General features: G+C 48.7%; 6 protein-coding genes across 6 annotated transcripts; 3 read left to right on the top strand and 3 right to left on the bottom strand.

The window, feature by feature from the left end:
- Positions 1–18: 18 nt before the first annotated feature.
- Positions 19–1,417, top strand: M438DRAFT_371063 (WD40 repeat-like protein; the record flags this gene model as incomplete). The annotated part of the gene is made up of 3 exons (XM_029908231.1): positions 19–260; positions 418–1,125; positions 1,189–1,417. 3 exons carry the CDS (start codon positions 19–21, stop codon positions 1,415–1,417), a joined length of 1,179 nt encoding a protein of 392 aa, XP_029766224.1.
- A 246-nt stretch (positions 1,418–1,663) lies between these two features.
- On the bottom strand, positions 1,664–2,757 carry M438DRAFT_262670 (uncharacterized protein; the record flags this gene model as incomplete). The annotated part of the gene is made up of 2 exons (XM_029899835.1): positions 1,664–2,383; positions 2,437–2,757. 2 exons carry the CDS (start codon positions 2,755–2,757, stop codon positions 1,664–1,666), a joined length of 1,041 nt encoding a protein of 346 aa, XP_029766223.1.
- A 1,572-nt stretch (positions 2,758–4,329) lies between these two features.
- On the bottom strand, positions 4,330–6,441 carry M438DRAFT_361451 (uncharacterized protein; the record flags this gene model as incomplete). Its single annotated transcript, XM_029907508.1, has 5 exons — positions 4,330–4,866; positions 4,919–5,328; positions 5,379–5,588; positions 5,647–6,308; positions 6,359–6,441. The coding sequence occupies 5 exons, from the start codon at positions 6,439–6,441 to the stop codon at positions 4,336–4,338; spliced, it is 1,896 nt and encodes a 631-aa protein (XP_029766222.1). The 3' UTR covers positions 4,330–4,335.
- Positions 6,442–6,850: 409 nt separating this feature from the next.
- M438DRAFT_393838 (actin-like ATPase domain-containing protein) lies at positions 6,851–8,789 on the top strand (the record flags this gene model as incomplete). The annotated part of the gene is made up of 3 exons (XM_029909130.1): positions 6,851–6,906; positions 6,958–7,017; positions 7,072–8,789. The coding sequence occupies 3 exons, from the start codon at positions 6,851–6,853 to the stop codon at positions 8,747–8,749; spliced, it is 1,794 nt and encodes a 597-aa protein (XP_029766221.1). The 3' UTR covers positions 8,750–8,789.
- Positions 8,790–10,696: 1,907 nt separating this feature from the next.
- M438DRAFT_402028 (MFS general substrate transporter) lies at positions 10,697–12,606 on the bottom strand. The gene is made up of 4 exons (XM_029909574.1): positions 12,298–12,606; positions 12,147–12,249; positions 11,221–12,093; positions 10,697–11,164 (listed from the first exon to the last, which is right to left on the bottom strand). The coding sequence occupies exons 1-4, from the start codon at positions 12,424–12,426 to the stop codon at positions 10,833–10,835; spliced, it is 1,437 nt and encodes a 478-aa protein (XP_029766220.1). The 5' UTR covers positions 12,427–12,606; the 3' UTR covers positions 10,697–10,832.
- A 253-nt stretch (positions 12,607–12,859) lies between these two features.
- M438DRAFT_371059 (acetamidase) lies at positions 12,860–14,847 on the top strand (the record flags this gene model as incomplete). Its single annotated transcript, XM_029908230.1, has 7 exons — positions 12,860–13,547; positions 13,607–13,895; positions 13,950–14,064; positions 14,182–14,386; positions 14,440–14,498; positions 14,549–14,678; positions 14,726–14,847. The coding sequence occupies 7 exons, from the start codon at positions 12,860–12,862 to the stop codon at positions 14,845–14,847; spliced, it is 1,608 nt and encodes a 535-aa protein (XP_029766219.1).
- Positions 14,848–15,135: the final 288 nt, after the last annotated feature.

Raw genomic sequence — 15,135 nt, 5'->3', positions numbered from 1 at the left:
CGAACTTCAACCACAAATATGACTTCAATAAATTCAATACAATCTCTGATCCTGGACTTACCTCCAAGCTGCATCGAGTTTTGCCCTGTAGCTCGTGACTACTTTGTGGTCGGTACATACTTCCTCGAGAAGAAGGAGCAAGAAGCAACTGCGGAAGACACCACAGAAAACAATAATGACGAAGAGAGCGAGGAAGTGGAGAAGAAGCCTCAAACAAGAACAGGATCATTGATTCTATTCAAGGTTGAAGATGATAAAGCGTAAGTGTGCTTTTCTCATTTCTCAACTCTCTTACTCTTAGTTTCACATGCATCTCTGAAACTACATGAAATCGCCCCAGCGACCCCAAGAAAGAGAACAAGAAAACCAGAAGCACAATCACCCAAATGTAAGAAAGGCTCACTAATAATCCCACAGCATCCAAGTCTCAACAACACAAACCCCCTACGCAATCCTCGACATCCATTTCTCACCACACGACCCAACCCTTCTAGCCGTAGCAGGCAGCACAGGTTGCGTCCAACTCTTTAATCTCCAAAGCACCGCTTCCTCAGCTTCTCTCTCCCCCCTCAGCACTTATCAATACTTCGGTCCCTCCACTCTAGTTCTTTCACTAGCTTGGCATCCCACCATGCATTCTATCCTAGGCGTCACCACATCACCAGGACAGGTTTATCTGGTAGATACTTCACTTCCAGCAGCAGAGGTTGAGGGCACAGCGAAGGAAATCCTAGCGCATGATCTAGAAGCCTGGACACTTTCCTTCTCTTCCTCAGGCACTTCAATCTATTCGGGAGGCGACGATGCCACATTACGCTTTTCCGGCCTTCCTGCGTCTCTCAACTCCACCAACACCACTACATCGAACGAAGACGATGAACAAGAGGAACAAGAAGATCAACAATACGTCCTCACATGGCAAGACCGCCGCGCCCACAACGCAGGCGTGACAGCCATCCTCCCTCTCCCCTCCGAACAAGATATCCTCATCACAGGAAGTTACGACGATAACATCAGAGTCCTATACGCTCCTTTACAGGGAAGAAAACAAGTACTCGCGGAAGAGAATTTGGAAGGTGGGGTTTGGAGGTTGAAGATGTTGAGGGCTGAGGGTGAGAAGTCGAGGTATGTTTCTATTGTTCCTTTCTCCGGTATTTTTGTGGATGTGGGTTACTGACGAAAAGACAGATATACTGTTTTGGCTAGTTGTATGCATGCGGGTGCTAGGATTGTGGAGGTCAAGAAGGATGAAGGGGGAGAGTGGACGATTGAGGTGTTGGCCAAGTTTGAAGAGCACAAGAGTATGAATTATGGTAGTGATGTGCAGCCTGGGTCTGAAAATGGTGGTGAGCAGACTATCATCTCGACGAGCTTTTACGATAAACTGTTATGCTTGTGGAGATTCACTCTGCCTTGAACAGTTGGTTGGATATTTAGTACGTTTGGAGTCACAAGCGCATGGGTGGTCAGAGAGGAATGTCAAAACGAATCGGTATAATAAAGATTAGGAAGCCTGCTATTCAACTACTAAGAAGAGACGCATAACTCGTTAAACTCATAACAAAGGCACTGATCGCAAATCGGATATCATGATTACTCCTCCATGGCGGAGCTTTCGAGGACGAAACCCGCAATCTCCCACTTTACAAGGCCTGCTCCGAGTCTAGCCGAGAACGCGAGCAGCCACGTTACGTGCATGCTCGTGGTCATGTTCGTCAGTGGGGTATGGTGTCTCGGTGGCAGTAGTGGCGGTGGTGTGAGTCTGAGGCTGGGTCTGGTATTGAGATGAAACAGGCTCTTGGGCGATGGCAGAAGGCTCAGAGGGAGTGGCGTATGACTCTTGGTATTCGGAGTGTTGGCTAGGGTATTCGGACTGCTGAGCGTACTCGGATTGCTGAGCAGGGATGGCGCTGTGTCCTGCATCGATAGAGCTGGAGACATCGCTGGTGTGACCCTGCATAGAGGTTCCGGGTACAGAGGCAGAGGGCATGGCGTTGACACCAAGGCCACCAGCGTTGGTGTGGATAGGCTCAATGTCAGGAGTCCAGGCTCTGAGTTCGTCCTCGGCTACGTTGAGCACATCTCTTGCGGTCTCGGCGTGAGAGAAGGTAGGGTGCATGTCTCCGGGAACGATGGGAGTGTCATCAACAAGGTTGAGCAACTTTCTTGCGTTCTTGGCCAATAGGATCTGCTTCTCGGCACGCTCAATGATGGCAGCGGTGTGAAGGTCATAGGCCTCCTTGAACTTTTGACGGGTGATGTTGGTGAGCTGGGCTTCAGCGACAAGCGATTGGGCCTCTGCGCGGACAAGCTCCTGCTCGAGAGTGACAATCTTGACAGAGCTGGGCTCCTTGTACTTCAGCTTCTGGATTTCGTCCGAGATCTAGCAGTGGGAGTCAGTATGTTTGTTCGTCGTGCAAGGTGAGTGAAACATACCTTGGCCTTGTGGTCGCGCGAGGGCTGAACAGAAGACTCGGTGTTGCGGATCTGCTTGAGGACACCTCTGCTGTCTTCCAGACCTTGAGCGAGGACATCCTCCTGCTCGGCAATCTCAGCAAGCAAAACTCCGAGCTTGTCTGAGATCTCGCTGATAGCGTCATCACCGGTCTCCTCACCCCAGTCGCTGAGCTGAGAGGCAATGGCGGCTTGCTCCTTGGCTGCGGCCTCGTATGCGCCAATGGCGTGGTTCTCCGTCTTGATCAAGCGATAGAGCTTCTTGGAGAGATCGGGTTGCTGAATACCGCGGAGACTGGCCATGGTGAAGCGGTGCTTGCCACCAGACTTCTCGCCGCCATGCTGATTCTTCGATCGGATGGAAAGAGAGCGATTCCTGTCCAGCGCATTAGAAATGAACCAGAGAGGTGGTGGGGGCATGGTGGAAGGTCAATGTCACGAACATGATGAGAATAGGAAAGTCGAGCTTTCGAGGTTAGGTATATTTCGAGTGATTGGTTGAGTAGAGTCGCGACTGCGTTTTACGTCTCTATGTCTGGTTAAAAAAGAAGTCGGAAGGCAGGAATGTGCTGAGGAAACAAAGACGCAAGATGCAGGCGCTTTCCTTGGAGGCACCGACGTCATGCGTCTCACATGCTCGCCCGCCGTTGCGTCCAATTTGAGGGGTCCAGCCACTTGCGGAAAGGCTGCCTTCCGTATCCATACCGGTACATCCGGCATATCTTGGATGCTGTCCTCTTGAACATGTTTAGTTGAATGAATGTTTGTCACCGAGTATATGACATGATGAGGCCAATTGATGCTGGAGGCTTAATAGCACAAAATCGCGATCGATTCGGGGTTGTAGAAACATTATCATTCGAGTCCCTCTTGTGCCTCGCTCTGCGTAGTCCTCTCGTATAGAGCATTACCACCAACCACTCAGGAACAGTGGACTCTTCTCTTCGTCTCGTACAGTATTCGTATCGCATTCACATATATCCATAATCGTAGCCAAAGATGGCCATCATCTCTCAATCACTCTGATGTCGCGGCGAGGATAGCTGACCGAAGGCTGGCTCGAGCGGTAGACGTAGCGCACTGATGCATCGCTGGAACGGTAGTCGTTGCTGGGGTTGCTGTATCTTCGACGATGCCCTGGGACTGGCGATGTTCTTCTTGCTGGCCCGGCATGGTAGTTGGACACGTGTCTCGCTGGCTCATCCCAATTGCGACCGACTCGGTCTTCTTTGCTTGTGACAATGCACATGTTGCCTTGATGCGATGCAGCTATCCGATGGAAGCGGGGTATAGATGGGAGGTATGTGTTTTCGACCGGTATGCGACGACTTGATGATTGATCGAAGAAGATGACGCCTTGAAACTTTGGAATCGATTCAACCTTTGTAGAGCGAGGTGGCAGGGTTGTGTATGCTCTGGAGTTCGTTCTTGATACTTGCCAAACTCGCACCCATCATGTGGCTTCATGACGCGGCTCACCCGGCCAAATTATGTGGCGTTAAACCTCATGCTCTGCCTTGGGGTCCAACAACTTTCAGTCGAAAAGACTCAGCCTATGGTAAGTCGGATCGTATTCGCTCAGGCGCCCCCAGCCTCCCTCCTCGAAGCCTTAGGATCGTAGCAATGCAGCAATTGTTCCAGGTCTCGAGCTTGACCACTGAGAGCATCGATCTCGGACCTTCACTTTCGTAATTCTGCTCAAGATTTCAAGTCGATCATATAAAAGAAGACTTGTAGCTAGAACATCTGATAGACTGATATGCCTGCGATAATGTTTTACCATGTGTGTGCTGGAAACATGGAGTGCCACGACTTTTGTCCCGTTTGGCCTTCCTCGCAGTCGCTCAATCTTCTCCCTCCACCAGAATCTCCTATGATATCTCATGCAAGCTCATCCTCGTCATCCGAATCCAGGATGACTACTGTCTCTTCCTCTCGCTGCTTAAGTCTCTTCGCAGGTCTCTGCTCAACGCTTTCCTGCTCTTCTCTGGATCTCTTTGCGGGTCCATGCTCGACGCCTTTCTGCTCTTCCCTGGACTTCTTTGCTGGTCTCTGCTCATTGTCCTCCTGCTCTTCTCTGAACCTCTTCGTGGGTCTCGACTCAAAGTCTTCCATGTCTTCCTTAGATCTCTTTGCGGGTCTCTGCTTGATATCTTCCATGTATCCGTTGGTTCTCGTAGTTTTTCTAAAGAGTTCTTCAGTATCTTTTGCTGTGGCGACCTCCGGGATGGTCGACTTGTCGCTGTCATTCGATCTGTCCTTCATCCTGTTGGCCTGTGTTTTGTTGGCCTGCGTCTCATCCTCTTGCACTTGGGTCTTCTTCGACTTGTCGTCCGTCATCTTCTTTTCTAGACACTCCGATCGTGACGCAACAACTACCTGCGCAGGGAAAACAACGCCGTATCCTTCAGTCTGGAAAGTAGTCAGCATTTCTGCACAAGCTGATTGACATCCATGCGCATACTCTTGCCGGACCATTTCCTTCGTCTGTTCTTCCCACCAGTGGAAAGATGGATGCTTTGATGAATCCGCTCGGCTGGCGAATCCAATCATTCATCGTGGCTGGATTCAAGGCTGTCGGCTCGCCTTCATGGAAAACTGGCACCATGCTCAAGTTGTACTGCCATTCTTGCAAGTACATGAAGTTGATGGTCTCCAGGCAAGGCAAGATAGCTCCTCTCAGCCACCTGTACAGGTCTTCGCCGAAGTTCAAGGTCGTCGTGTCGGCCAAATCCTTCTTGATTCTGCCCATGATCCAGTCGAGAGATTCATCTTTGGCCTTCTGTTTGCTGATGTAGTCCCCTTGAAGGAGAATGTCTTTAGTGGTAGTCAGCCATCGTTTCACCAATCCTCCTGGCAGTCGGTCTCTCGATTCTGTGGGGCCAATGTCAGTGTGTTACTTCTCAGTTGTGAAAAAAGCTTACTTGAGAAACGACGCCATAGCTCCGTTGCTGCTTGCGTTGTTTCATCGACAGGCCAGCCGAATACATTCTCTTTTTCGACAAATTCAACCAAGACTCGAGAGACCACAGCGATGCAGACATGGCGCTTGTCGTCTTTGGTGTTGTCCATGCTTCCGGGAACGTACTTGGCGAGGTATTCTTCGAGGTCTTTAGGCTTTGTGGACTTGATGACTATTGACAGCGATTAGATACGTGGATGCTATCGCGAAGAGAGTTTCGTATGGCTTACCAAATTCTTCCTTGTTTGTGATGTTCATGAAGGTATTCTTGATACCTGCATACATGGCTCCAATGGCCGGTCGGAACATCTCGTCTCCATACTGTTGGCTGAGTCTGTTGGCGAACGGAAGATCTTTCATGGGGTCGGAAACGCTCTCTTGCAACTCCAAGAACTTCTGATTATCGGCTTCTCGCTGCTCGTCCATATTCTGTTTCATGTCGGAGATCTCCTCGTCCTTTGCGTCAACTTTTTGCTGAAAGTGAGCCTTGGTATCTTCCAGTTGTTGTTCCAGCATGATGATTTCTTCGTCTTTTGCGACTTGTGCGGTTTGGTATTTCTCCGTCTGCTCCTCGAGATTCTGGATGCGCGTCTTGTCCCATTCCCAGGCAAGATTCACTTCGTCAAGCTCTGTCTTGTATCTGTTGGCCTGCTCGGTCTTTTCTTCAAGTCGGCCTCGCAATTTTGCGTAGAGTCTGCGGCCAACATTCATCCTCTTTCCAAACTCTTTGATCTTGAGTTCGAGGTCTTTCTTGAGTGGTTTTGCCCTTACAACGGGGTCTTCTGGGAATTCATCTGTGTCTGACTCTTCGGATTCGGATTCCTGTTCACTTTCTGATAGTTCATGCTCAACAGGCTCTATGGTCTTCGGAGCCTTTGGCACTGTCTTTCTGCTGTTTTCTGTCAATACAGGACACCTAAATCTGCAATTTTCAGCGCTCACATCGAGGGCTTTTTGAAAACCTGCTTCAGTACTTCAGGGAATCTTCTGCCTCTGCCCTTTGCGAGCGAAAAAGGACTGTCCATGTTGACGTTATGTAAGTTGTGATTACAAGAGTGGTGATGGTTGCTGAAGATTTTTGACAGTTGTGGATGAAGGGTGAAAAAATGAAGTAAAGTCGTGTGGAATCAATGGATTCTTTTTCCAAGTGATTACGCGACTTTCCAATAACGAAGAACCAACTTGCTTCACTTTGGTCGCCAGAAAGCCGCCGCACACTCACTGCCGATGGATTGGCGCCCTTGACGCGACCCCGACCAGTCTTCTTCACTATTGTTCACAACACTCATTGGATTTCCATCCGCCATCCACGCTCGCACAACTCTCTTCCTCTCAACAACCCGATCCGACTTCTCTCTCGCTCCGCTGAATCTCTTACGTCTTCTTTCCAAGCACACAAACACAAACTTCTTAGCTGCGCTAAGTCTTTGTGCAATGTCGGCTAAAAGATCTATCATTCTTTCCGTGGACCTGGGTACCACTCACAGCGGGTTTGTGCTCATCACTTGAACAAACATCAATTTGATATCTAACGAGATTAGTGCCGCCTACGCATTTCGAGGCGACCGGAATCCCTTCTCCAACATCCAAGTCATCAGAAAGTAAGTGAGCTTCCTTCATTAGTTGATCGACACTTTGTTGACAAATTTTATTAGTTGGGTCCATGGAGACAGAGGCGAAAAGGTGCCTACGAAGATCAGATACATAAACGCCAGTACCGAACCTGCCCGCCCGAGAGGTATTAAGCGATTGGCTTCCGGAGAGCATGTTCACGACCAACATGTTCAAGACACATACCGCGCTGCTTGGGGCTATGAAGCAGGAGACGGTCCAGACATGGTCCAGTATGTCAAGTACTTGTTTGGCCCTCCAGCTGAGATTCCTGAGGGAATCTTGTGGGACGATATCACCACCTTGCTCGAAAAGTTTGGCAAGACTCCTCGTGACGCCGTCGTTGACTATCTCATCAAGCTCCGTGAGCATATCTACAAGGTGGTTCTCGACGAGTTTGGCCCGGAGTTCATGGCGACCACAGAGATCGAGTGGATTCTCACAGTCCCAGCCATCTGGTCGGATGATGCCAGGTATGCTACTCTCATGGCTGCTGAGTCGGCTGGCATCGGCAAAACCGTTGATCGATCAAACGACACTATCACCATGATCACCGAACCAGAGGCCGCCGCTCACTTTGCATACAATCTAATGGAGATGAGGAACATCAACGTTGGAGACATCGCCATCGTCTGCGACATTGGGGGAGGTACCATAGATCTAATCACGTTTGAGATTACGTCTCTCGAGCCTCTTCGGCTCAAGGAATGTGTTGGAGGCACAGGAGGTCTCTGTGGAAGTGCATTGCTGAACGCTGGCTTTCAAGAACATGTCGAGCGTTGTATGGGAGGCAAGGAAAACTTCAAAGACTTCACCAAGAGAGTTCCCTATGCTTGGCCCATTTGCATGAAGGAATTCGAGAACAGCACCAAGAAATACTTCCATCCAGACAACGGAGCAGTCAGCATCCTATTTCCTGGTATCGACATCGCCGGTATGGAGCCAAACTACATTCTTCTGACTCCCGAAGACCTGCAGAGGATCTTCGAACGTGTCATCAACCCCACTGTCGACCTCGTCCAAGACCAGTACGATGCAATCAGACAGATGGGAAAGTATCCCAGAGGCGTCATCCTCGTCGGCGGGTTCGGACAGAACGATTATCTCAAGGAGATCCTGGAGAACAAGTTTGAATCTGCAGACTCCGAGCATCCTTGCGAAGTCACTCGGCCGCTTGGAGGCTGGTCTGCTGTCTCCCAAGGTGCAGTAATTCACGCACTTACGAACGACACCCTTGTCCAAAGCCGCATCGCCAGACACCACTATGGTGTCCTTGTCCGCCAACCCTACAACAAGAAAATCCACACCGAAAAATATGTTGTCACTGACGAATTCGACGGCAAGAAGTGGGTCGATAACCAGATCGAGTGGCACATTCACACTGGACAGACCATAACTGCCGGATCGCCTATCAAGATCAATCAATACCTTGTGTCCGAATCTAAGAATCTGCTCGTGTCCGAAAGCGCAACCATCATCGTGAGCGATGAGGTAGAAGCACCCAAGGAGTTCGAGAGTACCGACCTCACCCGAATCCTTTGTACCATCGAGTCTTCCCTGGAGAATGTGGAGAGAGAAGATTGGAAGACATATCGACGCAAAGGCGAAAAGAAACATTCGGCGCTTCATCACACTATCGAGATGAGTTTGGATTCCGAGCTGAGCTTTCAGTTTTGCATTGGCGATAGAGTTTTGGGAAAGACAACTGTTGCATATGAATAATTGGGAACCTCTTTAGTGAGGAGTGATATTCGTGAAGAGCAGGAATAGAAGAAAATCACAGGTATGCGCAGAAGATTGTAAGATAGGATAGGCCTTTTTGGCATCAAAAAAATACCCAAAACAAGCATTTTAGAAAAATCATTTTGTTTCACATTCGTGCCTTCACTTAATAGCTTCGGGAACTCTCAGCCTCCCGTCGCATCCATGAAATATCTGTGAATATACAAGATGATTTTCAATACCGAGTAAATGTCCAATGAGAGCATGAAAAAATCAAACTCTAATTGGACCTTTGTTCATTTGTGAATATATTCTTGTATTCTGACATACTCTTTTTAACCAATGCTGGGTGACTGGGATACGGCATTCTATACTCTCGCTACTCTCCCGATTCCTAGCAACTTCAGGGAATCCTATCTCCCAATGCATCGTGGGAATATCTGTCAAAAGCCAAGATGATTTTTGATATTGAGTAGATGTCCAGTGAGAGCTCAATTTTCTCATGCTCTCATTGGGCCTTTGCTTGTTTCGAATGTCATCTTGCATTTTGACGTGGTCCATTTGATCTTCGCTGCGCAGCTGAGATACAGCAATCATTTTTTTCACGACCTTTTATATGCTCAATACTTCCATTGCTTCTGGAAATCTCAAGAGCTCCCAGCTTCCCATAGCGCTCTTGAGGTATCTATAAAAAGACAAGATAGTTTTCGAGATCTGGTAAATGTCCAGTGAGATCCTGTCAACTTTCCTAATTGTGTACACTCTCACTGGACCTTTGTTCATTTCCGAATAACTTCCTACATTTTGATATAGTACTTTTAATTAACGCTGCATAGCTGGGATGCAACAACTATTTTCTTACGGCCTTTCATGTTTTTGCTGCTCTTCTGCGTCCAGCACCTGCCTTTTAAACAGATATCCAAATACATGAAGTTTCTCTGATCTAGGTAAGCCTCCCCTAGAAGCTTGATTTTTCTTCCGTGCTCTCATTAGAGATCTACGCAATTATGAACAACTATCTGCCTTTTAATGTGTATAATAGTGATCCCATGGACGATCGGGGAGTCGAACTTAGAAAGGCTGTGAATGCCTTCTTCCTATGGGCTCTTAGCTTTTCAACTCATCTTCAAGTTCCTTGTTAAAATGCAGAGTGGTTTTTGCTATTTTCAGGATGTCCAGTGAGAACCTATGATATCACATGCTTGTGTGAGCTTTCTTCAGACAATCGCGTCAATCTCAAAATCATCTTGCATCTTGATATATCCAAGATTGACCTTACACGGAGGGAATAGGAGAGTCGAATGAGAGATTAACCCCCTTATTTGAGCCTCTCTACAGACAAATGTCCCAGCCCGAAAATCATCTTGCATCTCGAAAGTTACATAAGCATCCTTCAAGGGGTATAGGAGAGTTGGGCCCGAAGTCACCAAATGTCTTTCGTCTTAATTTCTCCTTAGACAACCGCATCCACCACAGGAGATAACCAAGGTCTCGATTATTCGAGCCTGAAGGAGAACAAACATCGCCTACGATGCAGCTGTCGAGAGACCTTGTTACAAGGCAAATATCATCCCAACGGGTGATGGAATGGCCGAGTATGGAAGACTCGTTACGTCGGACGATCATGAGAAAAGAAAAGAGGCTTTGTACTCCGAAGCTTATAAACCACGCCAGTACCTTGTCTGGAAACTCTTGCATTTTGACATATACAAAAGTGACCCTCGAGGGGATAGGAGATGCTTACATGATAGTTGTGAATACCCCTTATAAGCTCCAGCTTACCAACCGCACCTTCGAACCCACTTATCAACATGCAAGATATTTTTCAGAATTCGGAAGATGTCCAGCGAGAGTAGCCCCTTCTCAGCATCTCTTTGGACAGTTACGTGAGTACGAAAAACATCTTGCCTTTTGATGAGTATGAAAGTGAGCGTACAGAAAGGAGAGAGAGATGGAGCTAAGTTGGAGATTTATGCTCTCTTCAGACAATCATAGCGATATTAAAAGCATCCTTACAAAATACCTAGCCTTCAGCAGTGGAAGAAAACTCATCCGAGTCAAGCGTATAGCACTACAAAACCACTCAAGCCTTTTCTCCAACACCTTCATCAACACTAACAGCCTCCTCCCCATCTCCAACATCAGCCTCAACACCATGACTCCACCGCTTCTTCTCCGTCCGCACACACATCCACGTAACCCCCGCCGTCCAAATGACCAACGCAATAGAACATCCAATCATCGCCCACATCCCCCTCGTAAATTTGGGTGCGTAATTTGCAGAGTAGAAAATTATAGACCACCATGCGTTTACGGCGCCGGAACCTGCGTTCATGGAGGCAATGACGACGGCGCGGAGGGAGTCTTCTTCGTAGCGGAGGGCGTCGTTTGCCCAAGCGAAAAAGGTCGCTTGGCCTGTGGGGCGATGTGTTAGTGGTGTGACAGAGGTGATTGAGAGGGAGAGTACTTACAGGCATAGACGGAGCCGGCCCAGTAGTATGCTGCGAATGTGGATGCCGTGGTCGCAGAAGGCGCGAGGATCATGGCTGATGTAATGATACCAGTAAGACCAATCCAATAGCCAACCAGATATCTTTTACCGCCGAGAAAATCTGTGAGTGTGGCCCAGAAGATTGTGGAGATGATGCCGACGGCTGGGACACCAGTGGGATAGTTGTTGAGTTGTGAGACTGCGTATTTGCGTTCTGGGTGCGCTTTCATGTAGAGGGCGAGAAGCGAATTTGATGAGAATGATTCGGTTTCGCCGGCGATGATCCAGAGCATGACGAAGCCGTAGAAGTACCAGGAGCCAAAGACTCGTTTGACAAAGGACCAGTTGAAAGGTGCGCGCTTGACGTGTCGAGGGACACGAGAACGAGCGAGCTCGCGTTCGGCTTCGGAAAGATAGGGTACCTTGGTGGTTGAAGGCGTGTCTGGGAAGAGAAGGAAGCCGTAGATGGCAACGGGTATACAGATGAGGCCGTCTATGATGAAGAGCCATCTCCACCCTGCTAGTCCTTGTAGTCCATCCATCGAGGAGTGAATGCCCGTCTGGATGAATCCTCCAATCATAGTACCTGCGAGACCAGATGCGGTGAAAATACCGCTGCGTTTACCAAGCTCTCTCTCAGTGTACCACGCTCCGAGGATGTAGTGTGTCCCGACAAATGTGCTGGATTCTGCCAAAGCTTGGAAGAAGCGAATGGCCATGATAGATTGAGGGTTGTGAGTGGCGGCAGTGACCATAGTAAGTGAGCCCCATAGTATCAACATAGATGGAAAGAAGATGCGAGGCTTGATATAGTACAAAGCGATGTTGGATGGTATCTGTCCGATGACATAACCTTTTAACTTTTAGACACTTCACCTTTGTCACTAGTCATTGGTAAAGACTCACCGACAGTGAACACAGTATTGATTTGTGTGAGTTCGTTGCCCTTGAAGTTGAGGTCCTCCTTCATGCCAGAGACATATGCGTTGGTGAGGTTACTTCTATCAAGCTATATCGATATTAGCCGAGAACTTATAGATCTGAGAGGCAAACTTGCATAATTCAAGAAGTACATCAAACAACAGAAGGTGAGAATGAAAAAGTCAAGCTTTTGGACCAACTTCCGCTCACCCTGCGAGCTGCCACCAGGGCTCAGATATTCTCTGAACTTGGTTACGACTGCCATTTCGAGTTGTTCTCCAGAAATCACTGGTCGATGTATAAATTAATGTACAATGCTGAGTGATGGCCTTTACTTCATCTTATATGATCAACACGACGTGGAAGCGCGCGTATCAAGATAGGCCATGAGATGTACAGCGGCGCAGCTCGACAATGATAAGGACTGCTTCTTTATCGATGGTCGACAATCGGGGAGGAGCTTCCAAGTGCAGCGGAAAAAACCCTCGGCAAGATCAAGGTGGTTTGCCAAGCTTTGCGGGGCTTGAGATAGGGCAGATCGCTGTGTCAGGGTTGCCCGTAGCCGCCGCGGCGATCACCATAGATAGGCCTCGGGCACTCATCATCACGTGCGGGGTGAATATAGGTCGACCATCTCTCCTCGACGGAAGGCATGACAAACTCTGGTACAGAAGTCGACAACACATCAACTTTTCAACATGACACGCACTTGGCAGGACATTGCGAAGGCTAAACAGACTGCACTCTTAGACTCGATCCCTCCAGAATGGCGTGTACCGACCGATATCATGCCTCCGGACTCTCAACTGGACGTAACAGGTTTTCCCCGAGACAGTGGTTTCTTCACCAAGGATGAGCTCAAATACACTACAGCCAAAATCCCAGAAATCCTGCAGCAGATCCACAGTAAAGCATGGAAGGCAGTAGACGTTGCCCAAGCTTTCTCCAAGCGTGCAGCTGTATGTCATCAGTTGACGAACTGCTTGTCTGAGACTCTGTTTCCGGAAGCATTGGAAAGAGCAAAGTTCTTAGATGACCATCTGCAGAAGACTGGAGAGCCCATTGGACCGTTGCATGGACTTCCAGTGTCGCTGAAAGACAACTTCAACATCATCGGCAAAGACTCTACCCTGGGGTTCGTATCTTGGGTCGGAGTGCCTGCAACGTACAACACGGTCTTGGTGGATGTATTGTTGAAAGCAGGGGCTGTACTTTACGTCAAGACGAATGTCCCCACCGCAATGATGATTGCCGAGTCCGTGAACAATACATTTGGGCGAACTGTGAATCCTCTGAACAGAAAACTTACATCTGGCGGTTCATCTGGAGGCGAGAGTGCTTTGATCGCATTTGGAGGTAGTGTGCTTGGCGTCGGCACAGATATTGGTAAGTTGAGGGCAAAGACGAACAATTGATGAGGATCAGACGACTGACTTAGTCTATAGGTGGCTCCTTACGCATACCGGCAGCTTGCACCGGCATATTTACTTTGCGACCTTCATTCGGTCGGTTTCCTACGGCCAATGCCAAGTCTGGACTGGCGGGACAAGAGGCTGTCAACTCTGTCAACGGACCAATGGCACGAACGCTGGACGACATCGAGTTCTTTGCAAAGAACGTTGTGAATTCTGAGCCTTGGAAGCTGGATCCAAAGTGTCTGCCGATCTCATGGCGCCCGGTTGACGTTGGCCGGAAGTTGCGCCTCGGAGTCATCTGGAATGACGGGATTGTCGTGTAAGACAGCATTCTCTTGATGTGTAGGTCTGAAAGCTGATCTTCGACGTCTAGCCCTACTCCGCCGGTCCGACGAGCGCTTAAGCATGCTGTTGAGAAGCTGCAAGAAGCCGGCCATGAGATTGTTGATTGGGAGCCAGAACTGCATCAAGAAGCGATGGATCTACTTGTAAGTGTTTCAAAGGTGCATGTATATGCAAAGATGTTCTATCAGAGTCTAGATCTCGCTTTAAAAGACCTTCTGGTGTACCATCGAGGAGCTGATTTTGACTGACTGAGACGACAGGCACAATTCTTCGTCGCGGACGGAGCTAAATCGGTCAGAGATATCCTAGCTCCAGTAGATGAACCCTTCAGAGAAGAAATGCTGCCCTATGCTCAAGCAAAGGAGATAGGAGTGCATGAAATGTGGCAACTCCAAGCGAAGAGATCCAAGTTGTGTAAGGACTATTTGGATCGCTGGAGCCAAGCAGGTCTCGACGGGATTTTGTGTAAGTGCAACTGCGTGAGAGCACAGGGCAGGACTGACAGAAAGTGTTGATAGGTCCAACAACACCGTTTGCATCTGTAGAGCACGGCAAGTTCAAGCACGTAGGCTATACGGTAAGCTCATTGAAGTCGATACATACTGGCCATGACTGATACGAAGCCAGGGCGTATTCAACATCCTAGACTATTCGGCAGTCTCGTTCCCCAGCGGAATCTACGCAGACAGTGAGCTGGATAAGGCGGAAACAGGCATCAAGACACTGTCGCAGATGGACGCACAGATCCAGGCAGAATGTGAGTACTTTCGCAAGCAGGAAGTGAAAAGGCTAACGCTGGTTTAGACAATGCGGGAGCGGTTCATGGGATGCCAGTGAGTCTGCAACTCATTGCTAGTAGGCTGGAGGAAGAAAAGGCTGTGGCGATGACGAGGGTGGTCTTGGAAGGACTTGGAGTGGCTGCATGAGACGCGTGCTGCAGCACATGAACAGTCCGACGCGTAAATGGGTTTTCGGTGTGAAATTGTAAAGACTTGTATACTGGCGAGAAAATCTAAGAGTCCTTTGCGTATGGCCCGGTGATATTAAGCAAATACTGCGACAGCAGAGCGCGCATGTGAGAGTGTGTTCAGGTTCATGAAGCAGCAGCAATCAAAGTTCCGAGACAAGGACAGCTTGACAGAGCGGGGTGAAATTGCTTGCTCAAAGTTGGTCAAGATTTCTAGAACTGGAGGCGCTCGTTTGCTCTGGTTCAT

Source organism: Aureobasidium pullulans, assembly GCF_000721785.1.
Source record: "Aureobasidium pullulans EXF-150 unplaced genomic scaffold scaffold_1, whole genome shotgun sequence".
Classification (NCBI taxonomy): domain Eukaryota; kingdom Fungi; phylum Ascomycota; class Dothideomycetes; order Dothideales; family Saccotheciaceae; genus Aureobasidium; species Aureobasidium pullulans.
The sequence above is the reverse complement of the archived record's forward strand: the minus strand, read 5'-3'. Positions and strand labels throughout refer to the sequence as shown.

What these genes read in the sequence shown, in the direction of transcription:
- M438DRAFT_402028 (XM_029909574.1), bottom strand. Translation starts at nt 12,426, where the DNA reads ATGGCAGTCGTAACCAAGTTCAGAGAATATCTGAGCCCTGGTGGCAGC. An exon ending in CAATACTGTGTTCACTGTCG is followed by an intron (nt 12,094 to 12,146) that starts GTGAGTCTTTAC and finishes AAAAGTTAAAAG; the next exon opens with GTTATGTCATCGGACAGATA. An exon ending in GGCCGGCTCCGTCTATGCCT is followed by an intron (nt 11,165 to 11,220) that starts GTAAGTACTCTC and finishes ATCGCCCCACAG; the next exon opens with GCCAAGCGACCTTTTTCGCT.